At 30.7% G+C, this 23669-nt stretch overlaps 1 protein-coding gene across 4 annotated transcripts in view; it reads left to right on the forward strand.

Annotated features, from left to right (window-relative positions):
• The window catches only part of kcc (solute carrier family 12 member kcc), a 144881-nt gene that overhangs the window by 100602 nt on the left and 20610 nt on the right, over nt 1-23669 (forward strand). For all 4 annotated transcript variants that reach the window (XR_013021595.1, XM_076482126.1, XM_076482127.1 and 1 more), the window contains 8 exons: nt 3343-3422; nt 4980-5068; nt 8738-8844; nt 10666-10782; nt 13310-13399; nt 18966-19057; nt 21045-21152; nt 22426-22748. Coding sequence is in view for 3 of the 4 variants with exons in the window: in XM_076482126.1 (XP_076338241.1) it covers nt 3343-3422; nt 4980-5068; nt 8738-8844; nt 10666-10782; nt 13310-13399; nt 18966-19057; nt 21045-21152; nt 22426-22748 (1006 nt within the window). In the remaining variant the exon portion in view is untranslated. The remainder of the gene's footprint in view (nt 1-3342; nt 3423-4979; nt 5069-8737; nt 8845-10665; nt 10783-13309; nt 13400-18965; nt 19058-21044; nt 21153-22425; nt 22749-23669) is intronic.

A 23669-nucleotide genomic window follows, 5' to 3' on the forward strand; every position in this document is an offset into this window, starting at 1 on the left:
CAGTTAAGCCTACTGTTGCAACAAATAAACACAACACCGTAGTCCAACAAGTAGGTGAATGATGTTCCAAAGTTAAATATAATATTAAAGAGAACAGGCCAAATTTCAGTCATTTAAATGCAAAATACAATTTAATAAAGTTGAATTATTTTGTTATTTGTTTTTTGAATGATTCATTCATTTCTGTTCATGTAGGTATTAGCTCCTCATTATGCAGTTTATTCATTACAAGGCAGACTGGCTTCATATGTTTCAAAAGAAAATGAATGGCAAACAAGAGTTTTGAATGTACTGAAGACCACTGTTAGCCAGTAAAGTTGCAAAAGCTGTGAAAACATAAATGTTTGAAAAAAGATGTTCCCAGATGGTAAAATTACATCCAAGTTCCCATGTGGAGAGAAAAAAAAAAGTGCCTATGTGAATTTTTTGCAGTGGCTCAACATATCAAGACAAATCTGTTAAAAGCTTGGAAAAGATAGAGACTGTGTTCTTGTGCAATAGATCCTTAAATAGTAAAAATCAAAAGGACCAACTTGATGTGCACCTTCAATCCTTTGATGACTAGGTTTCATCTCTCTGCATTTCTTGACCATGCACAAGCTAATGATCTCTTAATCCCCCCTTTCTTTTTTTTACAGTTGACTAAAGAACTTAATCATAGTCATGTCTTGCAAATGGTGATGGATGATCCAAAGGTTAACTGATCATTCCATGGAAAATTATTAGAATCAGAATAAAAAACAGCAAATTAAAGTCCTTGTTTCCACACAGTTCATGGGTACCTTGTATTGCTTTCAGTGCCTATGAGTAAGATTTAGAAGTAATACTTAAATTAGTGTACCACTTTTCAAAGATTATTCAGCCAAATAGGAAGACTTTGAAAAAAAATACTGGTTCACATGCATATGCTCTGAAAGTTTGTTCTATCCAATGGGTAGAGAATGTGTTTGTTGCATTATTCTGAATTTCCAAACATACTGTAAAATATGCAATAAATGATATCCATTCTGTAGTAAAGTTATCATTTTGTGTTTTGACATTTGAAGAATTCTTTCATTTTCTCACAAATTATCACCGACCACCCTACACTTCCTTTTGTCAGCTGTGATGTTGAGTCTATGATTAAAAACATTCAGAGAAGGGTTGTAAATCATGATGTACTATCCACAACAGACACTTATTTCAGTTGATTTAAGCAATATGGAATATATCAAATTGGCTAAGCATGTCTACTGGTTTTTGTGCTATAAAAATATGAAAGTATTCATTGCCACAGAGAAGGCAACTCCAAGAGAAAAGCTTGAATTTTGCAATGATTGTTTGGCTGCTTTGATCTGTTTAATTGAGAAATTGCTAAGGGAAGTGTTCATTGAAATATTTGTTTACACATAATGTTGCCTGTTTTTCTTGTATCTAATAGTGGTCTTAGATCTAATGAATAGCAAGGCCCATTTTCAGTATGTACTGTCCACTCTTGTCAATTTTAAAAGTCTCAAAGAAGAAGAATGTGATGACTTGATCAGATAATAAGACTTGTTTTTATCTCAGGTTGTGGAATGAAATTCCTGCAGCTTCAAGGATTTTGACCTCAAATCTAATAGGCTTGACTGCTTTTTGTTCATACACTTGAGCCAAACTATGGATTACAAGTCTTTATAGCATGTTGTCAAACTCATTTTGATACTTCTATAATATAATATACAAAAAAATTAAATGTGAAACTGGTAATTTTGAACCATTATATTTGTTTTTTTATAATAATTGGTTAGTTATCATGTACAATAGTATAATTACATAATTATATGATTTTAGAATGGTCAGTCACTTTTCAGTTATTATTGTTTTCTTTTTGCTTCTAAGAAAGCTTAATCTACAATCCTGCACATCTTCAAGGAGAACTTGTTTCTCTTCTGTCTTTATTTCTAATGATGGCCTTATATACTCCTCAGTAAGGGCCACACTCTTTCCAGCATTGTCATTTACCACATTTAAGTTTTGAACTGTCTTTAATGCTTCATAGCTCCTATGGCTTAAAATAATATAATATAATATAATATAATATAATAATGACTTATAATTCAGAAATTCAGCCTGTTGTGTGTTGTTTGTGATTAAATCTTCAGTTGACACACCCTCAAGCTTGATATTTGGGTGGATATGCTTTGAAGGTTCATTCATGCCTTCCTTCTTATTTGGTGCCTTTTCTAATACTCATTTTGTCTTTGTAGATGTAGCTTCACCAAAGAATGTCAAAACCAATAAGTTCCTTATTAGAATACCATAGATGTCAACCACTTTTTGAAAGAGCTGAATTCACCCTTTTATAGTTTTCAAGATATTGCAGAAAGTTAAAAGACCATTGCAAGGAGCAGAATTGGTATCAAGAGCAGTGAACCGTGACCTCAGATAGACTTGAACAACAAAGATGCTGCAGATGTACACAAAGTTGTCTTTTCTCATGGTCAGTGAACTTATCATCCAAAAAAAAATAAAATAAAGATCCTGAGAGTATATTGTTTCTTGACCATCCGTTATGTATGATGCAGTACTCCAGGTGCTGTAACTTGCACTCTGTGAGGAGGGTTGCCATCAAGAAAGATTGACTAGTTCAAGAAATTGTGAATAATTGTTTCTTAACAGACTTAATGACACTGTCCTTAACTTCCTCTGTGGTTTCTGCTACTACACAGTCAGATGCATTCTCATAACTAGACTGGTGGTCTGTGTATTCAAGAAATTGCTGAAATTGCAATATCTAGAAAAGAGGAAATCTCCATACAGTCTCTGAAGACACATGCCAGGACAAGTTTCAAGATGTTACACAAAATGTTTCTGAAGTAAAAAATTGACAGCATGGAGTATTTATATATGAAATGTTCTTGAACATTCTGAATAGTATGAAATACTCTGGAATATTCCAAAATGTGTTAGGATATTCTGAATATGCAGATAAAATGCAAGTTGCAATGCAAAATTACAACTACTTGAACAATTCCTCATGTTATTCAACATGAATAATATTTGGTGTGAATTACTTACTTATGTATTGGAACAAAATGAGGGGTGAGAGCATTATAAACCAAAACTTCATTTAAAAAAAACACCTTACTGTGGGTGAGTTAAACCACACTATTTGGTCAGTCAAAAGTAGTACGCAAGTTTGACTATAGGTGCTCTAGTCTGTGAGTTAAAAATTAGGAAAAGGTATTTGCAGATAACTTTTTATATAGCTTTGTATAAAAATTCCTAAACAAATATTATTTATTCAAGTAAATATGTATATTGCTTTTATTTCATATATATATATATATTGATATCCTTTTTAATTATTTAAATATATAGGGAAAGGGCTAACGCTTGTGAGTGCAGTACTAGAAGGAGCATATAGAAAAATGTATAGTGAATGTCAAGCAGCTAAACTGGTAAGGAACTAAAACTTAGATGAGTATATAATACAGTCTTTGTACGTTTTTTGAGATATTGATGAAAATATGTAATTAACTAAATGCCCCTCAGTGGCACAACAAAAGTCTGCAAACTTGCAATGCTAAAAAACTGGGTTTTAATACCCATGGTGAGAAGAGCACAGATTGTCCATTGTGTAGCTTTGGGCTCAATTCAAAACAAGAACAATGCAACTAAATTGCATGAACCTAGTACAAACGTTTGAAATAGTGTCTAGTTCTCCAAGTAAAAATTCATAAGATTTAATTTTATATATCATTTTATAGTTTGTATTCTGTAATTTTGTGAAACTTTTCAAAAATACAAAATTTCATTATAGTCTTTTTGTTTTATTATTGTTATTTAAAAAACATAATTCTGTATATCTAATGTATTTTAACTTGTTTGATATTCAGTAAAATATTTGTTTTAATATTTTATTTTGCCAACCTAAGTATACAAATACAACATGACTGAAAAAGATGTATTGTTGACCAATAACTTCATCTTTTAAAGTAATGTCACTCTTACCTTTGCTAGGTGTATTAAATTATTTGATAGTGAGTTTTTTGATCAGTATAATTTTTTATCTAATTGTAATTTTTTTAGATAAGAACTTGTATTTGTGTGCATTGTTTGATTACAATAAACTAATGTATTGATTTAAATAAAAGGACATTTATTGTCTGAATAGTTTGCTATCACAGGCCTAGCTTACTATATTTGTTGAATGTAAATATCCTTGTCTGATGTCTCCTTATTATAGAATATTCCTGTGGCTTTCCAAACAAAAGCATTAGTAGAAATGAAGTAACTTCAGAAATAAAAAAGGGATTTTAATTTTTAAGGAAATGTTTTAAAATGTTATCTACAGGTTTTGTTTTTTTACCTTTAGCCTTGCTAACTTGAAGTTTTTCAAATGTGTGACTAATTTCCATACAACACTGTTGTATTTTCTGCTTAAATGAACTTCTCAAAATTATCACTAACTCTTTGGATGATACAGTAAATTTGAGTTCAAACAATAAATTCACACTTGAACAAATAGAAGGGTTAAAAACATAAATATCAAAATACCCAAAAATTATGAATTTTGTTATCAATAAATGTAATATTAAAATGTTGAAATATAATAAGAATTGTAATTTTTATCTAAATTTTTAAACTTGGGTGATCCATTCAGCACAAAACAATTAAGTAAAGGTGATTAAAATAAGTTTTGTTTAAAAAGCATAATTTCTGCTGACAACAGAATAAGCATTTTAGAGCTAGAATTAACTTGTTAAATTTGGACTAGTTAAAAAATATAGAGGGTATATTTTAACCAAGTCAAACTTAATAAATCTGAAAGGAATTCATGAAAACATTAACAAAAATTATGTACAAATCAGTATTATCTTTGAAAGGGAGGTTAGTTTAAACAGAATTTTAATACTAGTGTTGAAAGAAATGTAGAGAGTATTGTTTGATTATAACCTTTCATAGAGAAGAAAGATCTGGGGAAAACTTAGTGTGTTTTTCATTTTTTGCTTTAGAGTTTAAAGAAAGCTATGGAGGAAGAGAAAGTCAAGGGATTTGCTGAAGTTGTAGTGACAAATAATGTAACTGATGGTATTTGTCATTTGTAAGTATTTGTAAAAGGTTCATTTTTAATTTGTGTGTGTGTGTATATCCTTCTTATATAGAAAGAGATACTTCCAGATTTTGGTACCTGTTTTTGATTATTGGTCAGTAACAATGAGACGTACATTGTGAGTGATCTGTTAGCAACAGAGAAAATGAATAATGTGAATGTAGATTTGGCAGTCTCAAATCAGAACCATTCAACTTTCAAGAAAGGCAGTTCATTTCTTTATCTGAAAGGGTTCGAACTCAATGTCAAAGTGGAGTCTTATGTCGCCTTATTCAACCTGCTGATTATGCATGTGTTATTTTAACTTCATATTGTTTTCAAATTCTGTCACAGTAACATTCCATCATACTAAATGTTTGAAACTATTGTTATGCAGTTGAGGTTTATCTGTGTATTATTGTTACACTAAACTTGGAATATCACGTACTTTTAGTCATTAATTTATTTTCAAAATCATAAACTAGTAGGTGTTGTGAAAGCTGAATTAAATTAATCTTATGTTTATGGGAATGTACCAAATTAGCCTCTTCATAACCAACAAAACAACATGAATATTAAAAAAAATGCTTTCTTTTCTAACTTAGAGGTTTTAGTGAATATCAAAATTTATTTTTTTTAGCATGGGGACCAACCTCATAACCATGTTATGCTTGTTGTAATTTTCGTGCTATAACTTTTAAATTAGTAAATGTATCTTCATGAAATTTTGCATATTATCTATCAGTAAACTTCACAAGATTGTTATGTAAAAATATCCTGTTTTTTCCAGTAAGTTTAAAGATTTCTTAAGTAATGTTTTTCTCTTGGCTTTTCTTTTTTGAAATGTTGATTATCCAACATGCAAAGTCACTTTGATGTTAAGATATTTATTTATGTGGCTCTAGAGATTATGCAAATGAAATGTGAAACAAAGATAAAACAATAGTATTTTTATAAAATTTCTGTGCAGGTGAACTGTTCAGAGTCTGAGTGCAAATAAATAAAATAACTACATTAAATAATGAATTTTTATTAGACATAGTGAAAAAAAACTAAAAATTTAATGTTTTCTTTTTTAAACATATCTTTAGGAACATTCTTGTGAAATTTCCAACAATTTCACCCATTAGTTTTTGTAACAAAATATGACAGAGTAATGTTACTTATGCTTTTATAGAGAAGTATACATCATTAGTTTAAAAGATTGCATTACCCAAAAGTACTCTTAACAGGAGGAATAAGTCATAATAAAACTTAACAAGAATAATACATTCTTGACTAATGACCTTAAAATATATCAGAAATACTAGTATATAAGGATTAGTTCTCATAAAATGTTTTTGTATTAATAATAAAACAGTTTATTTGCATGTGGTTTTACATTGATATAATATGAGTGGTGAAGAACATTTTTCAAAAGGGGTGTCTTGTGTAGCATTGCAGGATTATTGAATAATCTGTGATTTACTCATGAGACTTTTTTAAAATATTTAAAAATTTCACTACAAGTAATGATATACTACAGATGAACCTTCATTTTTATATTTACCTGTGTAATGCAAGTGTCAGTGCACTGAAAACGTGTAGTTGTACAGGAAGGTGATAAATATTAACATTGGAATATCTTCTGCTCAGAAATATCCTTTAAAATAAAGTTGGGTTTTTTAAAAAAAAAATTGTTGCCTTCCATATATTTGGACTAAACATTTTCGTGAATGGCATATGTATATTGTTTATAACTATAGGTAGTTCCATAAAAAACATGATTGTTAAAGTGTTAATGTGAGCATTTTTTATACATTTTTATAACAGTTTTGTGAAGTTTTTTTACAGTAGAATTTTAAAATGAAGTTAAAACAATATTTATTTATTTTTTCCAGTACAAAAATGTTATTTTGACATGCTTGTACTTCTTTTGCATATGATCTTGCAAAAGTATAGTCATGTGAAAAATTTAGGACACCCTATGAAAGCCTGTGTATTTTTGTAAAATTTTTGGATATATAGATATTTAATCTCAATTTCAACAATACTGAGAGATCAGAGGAATATAACTAAACAATTAAAACTGAAGAAAAGACTTTTCAAGATCTTCTGTAAATGTAATTCTACAAAAATGCATATTCGAACTGAGGAAAAAGTTAGGACACCCAACCCCCTTTGGCTGAAATAACTGCAGTGAGACACTTCTTGTAGCCATCTACCAGACTCTGACATCAGTCTAAAGAAAGTTTACCCCACTCCTCAATGCAGAATTCTTTCAGTTTTTAGATGTTTGAGGAGTTTCTTGCATGTACAGCCCATTTCAAGTCACCCCATAGCATCTCAATGGGATTAAGATCTGAGCTTTGACTCAGCCATTCCAGGACTCTCCATTTCTTAGTTTTCAGCCAGTCCTTGGTGGATTTTCTGGTATGTTTTGGGTCAATGTCGTGTTGCAGGGTCCAGTTCCGCTTCAGCTTTAATTTTCATACAGATGGTCTCGCATGATCCTCAAGCATCCTCTGATACACAGTAGAATTCATGGTGGATTCTATGATTGTGAGCTGTCCAGGTCCTGCTGCAGCAAAACAGCCCCAAACCATGACACTTCCACCTCCATGCTTCACAGTTGGTATGAAGTTCTTTTCCTGGAATGCTGTATTTGATTTATGCCAAACATGTCCTCTGTTCTGGTGTCCAAATAATTCAATTTTGGACTCATCTGTCCAAAGAACATTATTTCAGAAGTCCTGGTCCTTGTCTACATTCTCTCTGGCAAACTTCAGTCTGGCCTTTATGTTTCTCTTAGAGAGCAAAGATTTTCTCCTTGCACTTTCACATCAACAGTAGCCAGAGCCTGTTGTAGGTCCCGTGATGACATGTTTGGAGACCTCTTTTGGCATCTTGCGGTCTGCTCTCGGGGTGAACTTGCTTGGACAACCAGACCTGGGCATGTTGGCAGTTGTTTTGAAAGCTCTCCACTTGTTGACTATTTTCTGGACAGTGGAATGACTGATTTCAAAATCTTTTGGGATCTTTTTAAATCCCTTACCAGACTCATAAGGTGCTACAATTTTCTTTCTGAAGGCCTCAGACAGCTCTTTTGCTCTCACTCTCACTTCAACAGTCAGGAGCACACCAAAATAAATATCTGAGGCTTAAATAGGGCAAGCCTCATTCAAAATGCTGAGTAACGATCTTCTAATCATGTGCACCTGGTGTGATATACCTGTGTGTGAGTTGAGCCATTTTAAGTGGGAATAAATGTGGGGGTGTTCTAACTTTTTCCTGTTAGAATATGCATTTTTGTAGAATTACATGTACAGAAGATCTTGAAAAGTCTTTTCTTTAGTTTTAATTGTTTAGTTATATTCCTATAATCTCTCAGTATTGTTAAAATTGAGATTAAGTATCTGTATATCCAAAAATGTTACAAAAATACACAGGCTTTCATAGGGTGTCCTAACTTTTTCACATGACTGTATAATGCCAAGTAAAACAACAGTTACTTATGTCTGTAATAAAATACTTTTTTTTAATTTCTGTGAATAATAGAAGTGTTTTACAATATTATAATCACAATGCATAGGGATAAAAAGTTTTCCAAAGAAAACATTGTTTTAGTAGGACCCCACTTTTCAGTCTTATGAGTTAAAAATTTCAGCTTTTGATCAGTACAAAGGTGCTTTTACATATTAGGATTCAGACATCTGGTCTTGGTGGATTAAAGCACAATACAGTAATCCTTGGCTGGCCTTATGGCTGGAGACAATCTCCAGAAGAAAAAACATGGAGAGTTTTTCTTGGTGAGTATTTGATATATTTTGATTGGTGTTTAGTATGTATTATTGGAGAGTATTTACCATGGTTTTGAATAGAGAATTATTGTTGTTGAATGTTTCATGTGCAGTTAATTGGATAGCATTTTTGGTGAGTATTTAGTTGGAAACTTTTTCTTGCTGGTTGTTCAAATGTGTTTAATAGTAAAGTCTTCTTTCGTGAGTATTTATTGTATCTTATTTTTCCATTGAAGTATAATTGTGCTGAAGATTTGATGTGTATGTGATTTGAAGTTCTCTTATTGAATATATCATATATTGTTTTGGTTGGAGAGTGTCTTTTACTGAGTGGTTAGTGGGTATTTGTTTGAAAAGTTTCCCTGGTAAATGTGTATCATGTTTGAATGAAGAGTGTCTGGTGTCTGGTGTGTGTTAATTGGGAAGTGGCTCTTGGTAAGTGTTTAGTGTGGGTAACTATAAATCACTCCTTGGGTCTTTCCTGTTTTAATATGTAACCTTTGATTACATTTGTGTGGGTTATTTCTGCAGGACTGGGAATGCTTATGGTATACATTCTTCTTTTCCATTTCTTGGGACACTATCTTAGGATTTATTCACCATGTGATTCAGTACCTGCCTTGCCCATTTGTCTTGTTTTGGTTCCAAATGTCTTTTTTCGAGTGGTTTATGTGTTACTTGACTTTCTTATTTGAGGGAATTTTTATAACACCATTAATTGGATGCTTAATGTTGGTAAGCTCCTTTCAAACAGGAGTAGTCTTAATGTACTCATCTACTCCTTCCACAATATGCTCAGCTAGTTGTATTTTCCAGTTCTGTGTTTTCGTGTTCTTTACCTCACATACTAGTCTTTTTGGAGAGTGTATTTTTAGATACTGCCCTCCATCAGGACCATCCATTCTCTTCTTTGAATGCATCTTTTCAATTTTCTGTTATCCAAGCCATTACAGTTCACTATTTTACTGCTAGCAGGGTTATAATGCATTAGGTGATTTGGTTTGTATTGAATCAGTTCTTCCTTTGTGTCTAACACATTTTTGATCTTTCCAGAAGATGCTGCATGACCTGTGGCCTTTTGCTAGGATTCCTTTAGCTTTTACTCTTAATTTTCATCCTTCCCTCTTTGACTTCACACACTGATGGTTGAACGTATACCCCATGATGTCAGATTTATTGCTTCCTTCCTCTCTTTGGATTGTTTCTCTTTCTTGATGCTCAACTCCCCAAGGCATGGTTTGATCAGAAGGAGACTTCAGGATGTGGTCTACAGACAAAGTCTTATCATCTTAACATCCTGGCATTTCCACTAGTCCACTCTCTTCCTCTTGTCCAGTTTTAAACTAATCATGCTTCATTCCAACTGTTCAATGGTGGGGGCTTATACCACTCACCAAGGGAACATTCATTCTTGTTCCTTTTTTGATAGACAGTGGATCTCCCTCATTGAATGTACACACGTAACATACATCCCCCTCGGTGTGGGTTCCTGTACGTGGTTAGGAAATAGTTCAAAGAACACCATGAGACCTTGAATTTGTTCTTTTAGAATGTCATTAATACTCATTATAGCATCTCTAATTGGAAAATTTTCTTTGATGAATTTTAAATTCAGGTTTTTTATGTAATATTTTGGTGGATAATTTCACTTTTCATGAATTTTGTGGTATATTTACAATTAGTTATCTCATAAAAAATTATGTTTAATAACTTTTCACTTGAACTGTGTTTAATTCAAAATTTGATATATTTATAAGTAATAATTAGAAAGTATTTATAGTTGGAAAATGTTTAGATACAAACCTAATAAGTTTAATATAAATTTTTCAGATACAATTCGCATTGTTTCTGCCAGCAAGAATGCACTGTTGGTTCCAAAAGGAATTACTATGTTTCCTGAAAGCACAGAAAAAGTATCAGGTCATATTGATGTTTGGTGGATTGTTCGTATCCTTTTCTTTAAATCATAGGTTTTAAAATTATCAACATTGTCAGAGATCTTAATACATACCTGGTCACAATTTTTCATATTATATACGTGGCATTTCCAAATGATCAGCATACCACCTGTGGATGTTAAACTCCATGATATGAATTCCATCATTGTAAAATCATGCTACACCCTTTAGGGCTGTGGGTATATTATAAGAATGTTGGTAAAACCACACTATTTAATCAAAGCAGCCAAAGAATTCATATTGATTGCTTTTGAATAGTTGTTTTTGCTGTTGTCAGTTCAAAATTAGGGATAGTTAATTTAGATAGTTTATGTGTAGTTTTTTTGCAACTATCTGAAACAAAACAAATAAATTATGTTTCTATGTTTAATTTTTGTAAAATGCACATTTTTTTTTAGAAATTTTAGGAAATACTTATTTAAACAGACTCGGTATAGCCAGCTGGTTAGGGTCATAATCTGAGGGTCATGGGTTCAAATCTCCTTCACACCAAACACGCTCGTCCTTTCAGCTTAAGAGTTGGTGGTGGGTGGTGATGACTGGCTACCTTCCCTCTAGTTTTACATTGCTAATTTAAGGATGGCTAGTGCAGATAGCCCTTGTGTAGCTTTGCGAAAAATTCAAAAAAACAAACGAACTTATTTAACCAAAAGCCTTTTAAGTTCAAACTTGGTTATAAGGTTATCAACATGTATTGCTGGAAAATGTGAGTATATAATTTATAACTCGTGCATTTGAAGCAGTACAAAATAAATCATGCTTAACTGGAAACAACTGTGCAGTGAAAATAATCACAAACATATTTATTAAATGTACTACTGCAAAATCTACAAGTGTTATCATCAGTGACTTGTAACTGCACATCAGAGGTGACATATGCAGAAGGTTGATTGTGATTGGTATTAAAACAGTTTTGAATATGCAAATCAGTAAGCTGTTTTTCAACCATAGTCATTATAAAGTTGTGATGTAATGGAATATATCAGAATACATTCTTTTATTCTTTGTAATTTCAGAGTAAGTAGGATACCACCTAAAATATTCATATACCCAAATCTTAAAGATATGTTTAGAGTAAAGATTTAGAATTTTCAAGATGGGGATATAGTTTGTACCTAATGGCATTGGGAAAGAATGAAAGGAACATTGCTCAGGTGGGAGAACCAAGACCATTGAGAGATAGATCTGTAACAAATTGTACTACAATAATGGTATTAAAAAGAAAAATTATATTGTCTTCAATACAAGCCCACCTTAACTTTTTTGTAGCTTAAATTTTATCAAACAATTTTTTTTAGCCATATTTGTCTTTCATAGCCACAATTTATATCTTTCTGAATCTGCTCAGGGTCCTCCATAATTTTGATGGAAGAAGCCTATGTGAAGATTGAAAAGGTAAAATGATGGGAATTTGAGGGGCTTATCTAGGCTGTTTTGCTGGCCCAGGGAAAATACCCTTGTCGGGGTTCTGAGAGCAATACCCCTTTACCCAAAAATGAGTTGCGGCAATTTTGAGGAATAAAGGAAGCCTTGAATTTTTTTTTCTAATTTGATATTTGATAACTGATATTAGAGAATAAAGTTAATCAAACTGAAAAAATAATGAATGTTATCACAATCTAGTTTAAATTTTAAGAAAAAGTTATCAAATTAAATATTGTAAACAACTGATATTTGCCTGAATTTCTTAAAAGCCTGCACACTCAAAACTTACAAACTGCCTTCATTAAAAGTCATAACTAATATTAATAATTCTTCACTCTCAAAAATTCTAAACATAAATGTAATTCTAGATAAAAGTATGAAGCCAAAATAAGGGTATGTAGTTTGAGTAAGTAATACCTACAGTATCTCCAGCCTTGCTTCCTTTCTTTTCTAAGATATCTGTTTGCAGTTTTTAAATTTGCAATTTTCTGTTTATTTTGTTTATGTTAATATCAATGAGTCAGTCTCCTGAAGTTTTTATGATGGCAAACAGGAACTCTCACATCTCTAAGTAGGTGTTTTAAGGTCTCCTTCAGTTGAGTGTTTCTCTTACAAAGGCAAGGAACATCACTTTATTTTCAAGTTGTTTTAGTTGCTTAATGTTTCAGTTATCATGTTTGTCCCCTGCCGGGACATCAGTAAGTCTTCGGATTTACAATGCTAAAATCAGGGGTTAGATTCCCCTTGGTGGACTCACTAGATAGCCTAATGTGGCTTTGCAATAAGAAAATACACAAACACTTGGGCATCATGTTTCTTTGTGAAAGTATTTTAACAGTATTAATTAGATTATCTAAAATTAGTTGGTTATGTACATATTTGTAATTACACCTTTATGGTAGTATTAACTGAATGATATGTACTTGGGACTTCAATTTTATAACTACTAAATGTATGATTTGCAAATACAAGATATAATCTTTTTATATTATTTTTAAACCATTTCTTGAAGCAGTTATTTGATTTTTCTAAAATTAATTTCACATATTTTGATATGTGCCTTTGAAAATTGCCTTAGCTCCTAAAAAAAGATGATGGAGGCTTGTTGATGTTACTACCATTTCTATTGAAACAACACAAGACCTGGAAGAACTGCAAGCTACGAATCTTCACTGTTGCTCGTATCCTTCAATACTGAATATTTTGTACAGGCTTTCAGACGTACTTTCTGTTACCTTGGCTAATGATGTTTCATAAACATCCATGTAATGGTGTTACTCTTTAGTCATTATTTTTATTTTGTCCTGTATTTGTTAGTTAGTTGTTTGCATGCATGCTTTTGATAAATACGTTTTTGTATATTTGGATGAGTGCCTTTTCAATATTTATTTTGTTGGATAAACCTATATTGAAGTATAAAACCTTTTAGAATAGCATACAAGAGGAGGAAAAAAGTATTGTGTTAGAAATCTGGAACTTGATTTTAATAATGGATTGAACCATACTTTGTACTGTGTTTTTAATAATTGTCACCAGTCTTTAACTCTTTCCACATGCACTTGGTTGAATCAAAGAAGTATTTAAACATTTTGTGCTAATTATGATTTCTGTACTTTAACTTTTAATACAGTACACAAAATTTGTCAAACTTTCAATAAACATAAAAGTTTTGTGCACAAAACATTATATTTTTTAATCAAGTATTTTTAATAGAGTTGTCCATTCATGTATATCAGATAGTTTTGATTACTAGTCCTAGTGCAGAAGGATTTCATGTTAAGATTAAAAATACTTTTATTAATCTGAAAATTGTCAAATGTCATTTATGTTATTTCTAAAACCTCCTAAGTAAGTATAAAACGTTCTTTTCAGTAAGCTTTAAATTTTATTTATTTTCTTTACCCTAACTCTAAACAAGGTTGATACAGTTTGACCAACTTCATAACCACAAGAAAAAAGAAATAAATCTAAATTACCTTTTTTCTTTCTAGAATTACTTCAAGTGTAACATAAACATAAATTTGTTTACATTAAGTAGCTTAAATCTGGTAATAGTATATATCTGTTGGACATAAATTTTATTGTTCTTTGAACCTTGTCTAAACTATTCTTTCTGCCATAAAGCTTGTAAATCACATGGTGAACATTAAGCTTATGTTAAATAGGATGTTGCTGATAAGCATACTTCGTAAAAAATTTTTGGTAATGTCATTATTATTATTATTTATTTTACGTAATCTGTCTATATCTAACCTAAAAGTTTCTTATTTTTACATTTTGGTTACTTTTATAATAATAAGTACAGAATACACATGAAAAACATGAAATAAAGTTTCTTACTGAGTCTTCTTTTTTCTTACTGATGACTGTTGATGATACTTAACCCTACTTTTTATACTAATATGATACTACTGCACTAAATATTTTTCTTCATTTATGTAAACAATGCACCAAACAACATAGTATAATAACATGCAAAAAAGTAGACAATGTTCCACAACTGTCACAATTTTTTTTATCTTTCTAACTATGCAACAAGTGACATTAAAAATTCAACTAATCTTGTCAGAGTATTTCAAATGACAAAGTTTGAAATGGAAGCAAAATAGACAGCATTCTGTGGAGAAAACAATGTAATATAATACATTATTTTAACAGATCCACACATTGGCTTTCTATTGGTTGTAAGTAATATAGTATCAAACATCAGAGAAAACTATTGGCAATTTGTAAAGGAGAGGATGTGACAAAGGGGAGTGCCAAGAGATGTCTGATTTTCTATTTTATGGCCCAAAAGAAAAGAAAATTGAAGGCTATAAAAATTATGCTTTGCCTAAGTGATGACAACATTGTAATGAATAATTGTAAAGTGTGACTTTTACTTTTATTTTGAACTAGTTCTCATTTGTCAGACTACCACTTAAAATGAAGTTGTAATAAATATTAATCTTTTAATGTTTCAAGACAATGGATATTGGTGATCTAATGATTATAAAAGCTTTTAGGCATGAAGCCAAGGCATTGTTTGTTGTGTTAGTATAATACCTTGTGTCAAGAAAATTTGTTAAATATTAATCCAAACAGAAGTGTTGTTATTTTTGTTCTGTGGTATAAGAAATGTTGTCAAAAAACTGCTAGATTTCAACCCAAGCAGAAGTATATTGATATCTGTTATATGTCTTGAAAAGTTTTTTGTTTCAAGGGGAAAAAAGTTGCATATTACACCAGTCAGGAGCCTTATCTTTATTATTTGACATAAGATCTCTTCTTGTCAAAAATAAAAACTGTAGACATAACCCAGGTAGAAACATTGATATCTTTGTTATGTATCACAAGAACTCTTCTTGTCAGAAAAAGTATTTAGCTACATATTTAGCAAAAGCATTATCTTATGCATCACAATAACTCCAATTTGTGTCAAAATAATCTCTTGTATCTTAACCCAATCACAAACATTGTTTTCTTTTATGTATATTGTAAGAATTTTACTTGTCAACAAAATGGTTAGATATTAATAAAAGTGACGTACTCAGTAGATGTTGTTGGTTTTTAAAGGACATTGTGATCACTAAACCAGATAAAGGTAATAGGATTGTGATTTTAAATAATGTAGATTACATCAGCAAAGTAGAAACTTTCTTGCTAATCTTCTTACTGTAATGGACATAGTGTATATATATATATATATATATATATATATATATATGTATGTGACAGAAATAGTAATGGTGCCACAAACAAAAATCCATAAAAGCATTTCATACTTTGGGTATTCAAGGTTCATACAATTAAAAACATAACTATGGTATGTGCAACAATCATTTCTTTATCACAGTATGCACTTTTAAATAAAAGTACTCTTTTCATAAAAAGAATATGGCTTTCACTAGGACTGTGAGTGATGGTTTTATTATATCTTTATGGATATAATTTGTAAATATATTATTTAGAAAATGTAGTTCTTAAAGAAGCATTTGTTCAGTAAAGGGTACCACCTTTAATATATAAGAACATTATAGTTTATATCATCACAATCCAAACACTTTTTTCTTATGCATACTTCCCCTAATGTTCACTTTTTTCAATTTTTTTCTAGAAGGTACAAATACTGTGATTAGTAATTACTATGGAGAGCATCTCTGTTAATAGAGATAAAGTTAATAAAAAATTAAAAGTGATTCCAAAGGAAACAGGAGAGCCAAAACTACAAGATACCTGTTATAGTCAAAAATGGACAGCATCATGATAATGTGTCGAAAAACGAGATCATTGGTCTTGCATTGTTGGGTTTTGTATTTATTCCCTAAAATTCATAAACAGCATGTCCAATTAGACTAGTTGTTTGTAGTATAATCAAATATAAAAGTCATAAGCAAGATTTTTACCTTGTTTTGGAAAGAGATTGTACAAATTGAAAATTCTGTTAAGAATATTGACTTTATCAGGAACTTAAAACACAGTTAATGATGATGTGCAATATACTAGCTATTATACTGAGGGACTGTTATGTACTTTTAGATGAAATGGTTAGTCTTTGTTGTAACCTTGCATTTGTTATGAATGAAATTTGTATGATGTAACAAGATTTTAAAACATTTGTTTTTTGTGGAGAAACAGTTTATGCTTAATGGTAACATTTATTAACAGTATGACTGAGTGCTTATGGACTCCAGTCTAGTTCTCAACATTTCTAACTTTATCCTGTGCTGTCATGAAAAAGATTGGTTGCAATCATCTCCTGAATGTTCCAAGCTTGTGCATCAACAGAAGCCATGTTGATGAAACTTTTGTGATGCTTCACAAGATTGAGCCAGTGTGAGTTAAGGCATTTTTCTAGTTTTTAAATGGTAAATGTCCCAGTATAAAATTTTCTGTTGGAAATTAAAGCAACAAAATGACAAACTCATTCTTAGATGTTCATGTTCTAAATAACCAGGGTTATACTTCTCACTAAAGTGGATCATAAACCCTCTTGCATGGTATGAAGCATTTAATGTATCATAAAATCAAAACATTGTCAGAAGAAATTGTTTGATATTGCCATTTCTAAATGTAATAATCCACACAGAAATTTAAAAGCTAAATACTCAATCATAATTCTATTTAGACACTATTTCATACATTTTTCATTAATAAGAAAATCATCAAACAGTATTATCTGTAAGTTCAGTTAAAATGTTTCTAAAACAGAGTTTGGGTTAAAAGAACTCTCAACTTAAAGACAACATCTGGTGAATATTTTGCTAGTGGTTATACAAGCTCACACACTCAATGCACAGCCAAAAGTATTGCTAACCACTGTCTAAAAAAAATGTGATATTGTGCCTGCCTCTAGTTTTTTCTGTATCATTTTCAATTCTGAAAAATAATTCAAATTCAGAATGCTAGAACCTGTTGCCATTTTGGTAAAAAGCAGCTTTTGATCAGAAGATGAGTACACTATCATCACACCTTTCAACTGCAAAAATCTAAAGAAAGATCAGAACATGAACTTGTGTAGTTGAATATGAAATGGATTTAAACCTTGTAACAACAAACTTGTATTATATCACATTTCTTTATCCTTTGTCCTTGAACCAATCTTCCAGGTGGTGGAAGGGAACAGTGCTCAACTACATAAGCATCAGGAATTTTAATAACTAAGACAAATTTAATAAGTTGTTTTTGAGTCTAAATTAAATTTTGCTATTATTTTGTGAATGCTGTGAGTGAAATCTGCTACTTCATTGGATTAGTTACTTATACATCACATTTATAACACTCATTGTATATATTCAGTATTTTTTGAAAACACATTCCAGAGATGCCAACTATTTCAAATGACTGAGCGTAATGATTGTAGACAGAACCCTTTCACAGTTTTAGTCCTTTTAGGTTTGCCAGAAACAAGACAATTTGGTGAATGAGGCCTCTTTTTTTCCATCTTGTGAATGATCGCATTGGTGTTTCTATGACGCTGAGAAAACGAGAAATACCCATCTATGCGAGTGCTGATTGGCTGACAAGCACTGATGACGTAACTGTGGATTCCCCCACGTATCCAGTATGAAGAAGCACCACACTCAAACTATTGGTAGATGTCGGAGATACAAATATTTTTTATTATTTCAAGCACAAACATGATTATCGCAAGTAGCCATTTGGACTATGTCTTTTATTTATTATCAAAATTTATTTGTATCTCACTAGAAATTTTCTTTTCACCCATTTCAAGCCCTGGGGGAACAATTTATCACTTTATTGTATAGGCCTATATAATATATAAGAATTTGGGAGTTGCAACAAGTCGTAATGTTTGTCTGTATGAGCATATAGTCATAGTGTATACACCAAAATCGTAATGATTACGCTCAAATCATAATGGTTGGCATCTCTGATATTCTCTTTTTCATAACAGAAGGGACAAATTACCTGTTGCAGTGCAAATATACAAAGTACAATTGAGACAAAAACACTTAACATTTTAAACTAATTTTCAAGAAGATACTGGTTAAAGTCTTCTTAATTGCACAGCACTGGTCTAGAATAGGATTAAATACTATCATTAACATTTTTACATATTTTTAAATTAGCTTTAAGTGTGTTGTAGTATTTTAATTTCACCAAAATGTTGTTGACAATTTTAAAACTAATTTTTTGAAGGAGATATTTCACTGAACTACCTTTAGATTTGTAAATATATACTGCATTAATTTGGACATTTTCATGTGGTTTGCCAAGAAATTTAATTCTTTAATGGCTATTAAGAAATGGAAGACAATAGTATCCAGATGAAGAAAGATTTGGCCACTTTTATTTATCATCTTAGGATAGAGGCTGAAGTTGAAGTTGTGGAAATGGTATGTAAGTTTTCAGACAAGTTCTGATATATATGTGTGTGTATGTAAAGATACATCTTTTCTGCTTCAGAGTTAAAAAAATAAAATATAATAATTTATGCTAAAAACTGGTTGTTTATTTGGTTATTACAAAATGTAAACTGTTGCTTGTACATACATTTCAATTTTTTATAACTAAAAAGAATTCTACTCCTACATACCTGAAAGTAAGACCGTATTCTTTATTTGTTCTTCAGTCAGATGATAAAATACAAGTTTGTATCTTTCAAGGTCTAACAGTAAATTATTTGTGTTCATACTTTTATTTGTGTGACAATATGACAATTTTGTAAACATATCTTGAGAATTGGTGATAACTCCAAGCTATGTGTACTTTTCCAAAACTTGCAGTAAGACAAAGTTACTGATGTTAAATCTCTAGGACTAATAGTAAGCTAAATCAGTTGTGCTAAACATTCTTGCTTGTAATGTATTGAGTGGGAGACATACACCTTACTTAGAAAAAATAAAATATGCTTTATTTTAAAGTAATATTTGGAAATATGTATAGTACAATCCATACATGTTAATAAATAAAATATTTTCATAAAAGTCTTTGATGTATCAAATCATATGCAGATGATGGATCTTTGCAACTCAAAACCTCAATATTTAAAATTATATTTCTTCCAAAGAACAGTAATAGTTCCAGCAAGATATCATTTTTTTGATAGTTATTGTGCTTGTTTTACTGATTTAAATTTTCTTATAATAACTTGTTATAAAACAAATCTCTACCAAACTTGTGTGTCATCTATATGCAAAAGTAATAAGGCAATATAGCAAGTTAACACTCCTACGAAAAGACGTTTCTAGTCCTGATTTCTCCAAGCCCGTTCCCCTGGCTGTGGTTTCGCTAGATAGTAGATAGGGACAGTGGGAATCTCGTTACTCCATTCATTAATGGATTTAAATGGCAATTTCATTTAAATACAAAATTATTAGCCTAATATTAATAACCTTTCAAGTTGCTCTGTAGCCTATTAGACCCCACTTTTCGTAGGAGTGTTAAAGCTGATTTTTTTACCATGAGGAAAAGGTGTATTAAAAAAGTATAATGTTTTCTAGAAGCTTAGAGATAATCATCAAAACCTTCAATAGATAAAACTATATGAATAGACTTATAATTTTTAAATTTTGATTTTTTCGTCGAAATGTAAGGTTATCATTTGTAAGGAAGGTGCTTTTGTATTAATCAAATTTATGTATATTATGTGTATGACCTTTCTACAGCCCAACACAGTACTTTCTTCAAGTCTGTTAATAAGATAAAATTTATGCATACATAAATCCCTCTATGTCTTAAAACAAGGATACTTGCACAGTATCTCCTTCATGTTTAAAGATTTAAACATATCTGGTAATATGAAAAGGTTATTTATTATTTGTTGTTGTTTAATAGATCAGATTAGTCAATGTTTAGGTTTGGGGGGAAAAAAGTATAAATCTGTCATATTTCTACATAAAAAAGACAGTTTTCCCAAAATATTTAACAAGTAAATTAATGTTAAAGATAGGTTCAAACAATGTGTTGACTTGTCTGATAGTTTCATATGGATTGTTATCACTTTCTGTGTAGTTTTTGAAGATGATATTTTTGAGATCAAAATAGTTTGAAACTTTTTTTCCAAAACTATACAGAAGGCAAAAACAGCTTATATGTACTCTTCATGAAGTGAACTTCTGCTTTAGTTGTATCTCAATATTGATTGCACATTATTCAAAACTGTAGATAGCATGTGAGGTTAACTGACCCTATTGTAATTCTAAATGGGTAATCTTTCAGTGTATCTTAAAAAAAGGCTTTGGTTTAGTGTTGTTGTTTTTATAAATATGTACCTTGATTTTTTGTTTTTGTATTCAGCATTTATTAATAGTTAGTTTATGCATAGGAATATTACTTTTGAATAATCTTAGTCTTATTCGAATATTGTGTACATGTTTATAGATGGATAGTGACATATCAGCATATACTTATGAGCGAACTTTAATGATGGAGCAGCGAACTGAAATGATCAAGCAACTGCGCTTGAACAGGAAAGAAACTCTGAATGTGGTAATAATGCATTTTATAAACCAGCATTATCCTGTTTTTTATGGTAATGAATAAACAGATAGTTTTTTTAGGTTGCTTTATAAACCTTGTACTAGATGGCAATGTGTATTTTGGTATATAAAGTAATTATTTAAGATGCTTTCAAAAAGAGTAATAATTGTGATTTTTTCTTGCCATTTATTTAAAGTTCTGTATCAGGTCATTTACAAGAACTAAATAATTGTAAGAAATTACAACTCCAAAACTAAATATATATAGCTGTGCTAGAAATACTAATAAGAAGAATAGAAGATATGATGCATACAGCAGAAGTAACTGAAATAGCAAATCAGCTAATGTTTCTTTGACCACAAACAAATATATGGTTGCTAGTATACCATGACAGTACTTCTTTAAAATTACATGGAAGTGTGCACTTAATGTGACAGATTTTCCTCAAAATCAGAAATGAATCTGCTTGGAAATTACAGTTAACTTTAACTACCAATCAAAGAATTAGGTAACAAGAATCCAGAAATATATCTGATCCTTGTGACAGTTGTAGAGTAGTTCTTTGTGTACATATATCCTTTAAAACAGTAGTGAGCTGTGATTAGTCTCTGCTATGAAAAAATAACACCTAGGGATGAATTTAGTTTATTTCCTCAGCAGGATTTAAGATGTTTTTAGTTAGAGCTTGGAGAAAAAATTAAATCAATAAATATGAAACCATACATTGTATGGGAAAATAATATATATGGTATTTATAGACTACAGTTACTGTAACATATTGATTCAATTAATATATTATTTATTCAAACAGTTGTTTTCTCATCACAGTAAATGTAACAAATTACTTTTAGAGCATTTCTGGATTGTATCAGTGATGATAATAATGCTTACAGTGGTACAATGACTTCAGTTAATTTATTTTAGTTCTTTTTAAAGAAGTTTCCATTAGCAGCATGAATGTAAGATGTTACAATTTCTACTGGGCCAGTTATGACTTAGCAGTTAATTAATGCATTCAGGCTGTGAATCTAACAGTTCATGATTCATGGCTAGTTGTTGCATTCTGGGGTTGTGGATGTACTATAAGTGTGATGGTCAGAAAAGAGCAGCTCAAGATTTCGAAGTGGGTGCTGTTGACTAACTGCCTTTTCATTGTATCAGTTCAAAATTATAGGTGACTCTATATTACTTTGTGAACAAATTCTAAAACAAACAAACAACCTTTCAGCTGTAGTGTAGTATTTGTAACATATTTTTATCTGTAAATAACTGTATCTTTTAGGTTCAAAATATTGTTGACAGTCACCATCAGCCAGTACACCAATCTAGTGTGAAAGTAAGGTTTAGTGAGCTTCCTCCACAGGAATCTGAATTACAAGATGTAACTAACTACAATTCTTCAAAAGAAGAAGTTTCAAAACTTGATAACAAATTAGCTGGAGGCTTCAGTTCCATTTCTACTTCCAGCCAAGAAATAAATGAAGACCTGCCTAACCCATCTCACTCATCTCCATCAGAAGTAAATCAGCAATACAAAGATAATAATGAGCAAGTTGCAAATAGTAATTCATCAGACTCCTTTGACAAGCTACTCAACATTAGGCCGTAAGTATCCCTAAAACTTTAAGCCTTATTTATACCCTTATCAACTTTGGAAGAGCCCAAATTTTTGTTTCATCAGTTCTTAACATTTTACAAGTCATATATATCAATCTAAAATTAACCTTAAAATTTCATTCTAAAAACTTTATAATGTTTTCTTAAACAATTTACTAATTGTAAAGGTTTTTATTATACTTTAACATTAATGTACAGAATAGAACAACTTTAAAAACATAATTCTGAAATAAAAACAAATATATGTATAGTAACTTTTCAAACAAATATTCTTCTTCAGGTTTAACTCTTTTTGTATAGGGTCAGTGGATTTCACTGACCTTGTAACCAGAAGAATGACCAACAGAGTTTCAATATTAAAATTTTTCGTATAGTTTTTATAGCATCAATAAATCTGGCAAGCTTTCAGTGAATATTGCCAGTCTTTTGTAGACAAAAATCAGATATTTTAATGAAGTATATTTACTAAAGGTTTGTCCATGAAGTGGAGCATGTTGACTGTTACAAGTGCAAAATGATTTTCATGTTAAGATTAGAAATACCTTTCTTCATTTGCACATTTTTTAATTTCCTTTTCATAATATCTAAAACTTTTTAACCCTATTGCAATGGGTCACAGGTCAAAGGCCATGTCATTGCATTTGTTGACTTGTATCCAAAAATTTTATTGAACTACTGTTTATGAATTTATGTAAATAAGTTTCATATCAAATTATACATTATAATTCAAATTTTAGTATTATACATTAGTTTATTTCTTAACTTAAAAGTAAATATGAAAAGAACACACAAAAATATTTTTTGTGAGTCACATGGCATGTTGAATACAGCATTGGTTGATATTAGATGTTTGTGATGTTAAAATACTATGTGCATAGTTTTGTATGAATTTAGAACTAAAATTACCAA

This window comes from Tachypleus tridentatus, chromosome 13 (assembly GCF_004210375.1).
Source record: "Tachypleus tridentatus isolate NWPU-2018 chromosome 13, ASM421037v1, whole genome shotgun sequence".
In the NCBI taxonomy this organism is placed as follows: Eukaryota; Metazoa; Arthropoda; class Merostomata; order Xiphosura; family Limulidae; genus Tachypleus; species Tachypleus tridentatus.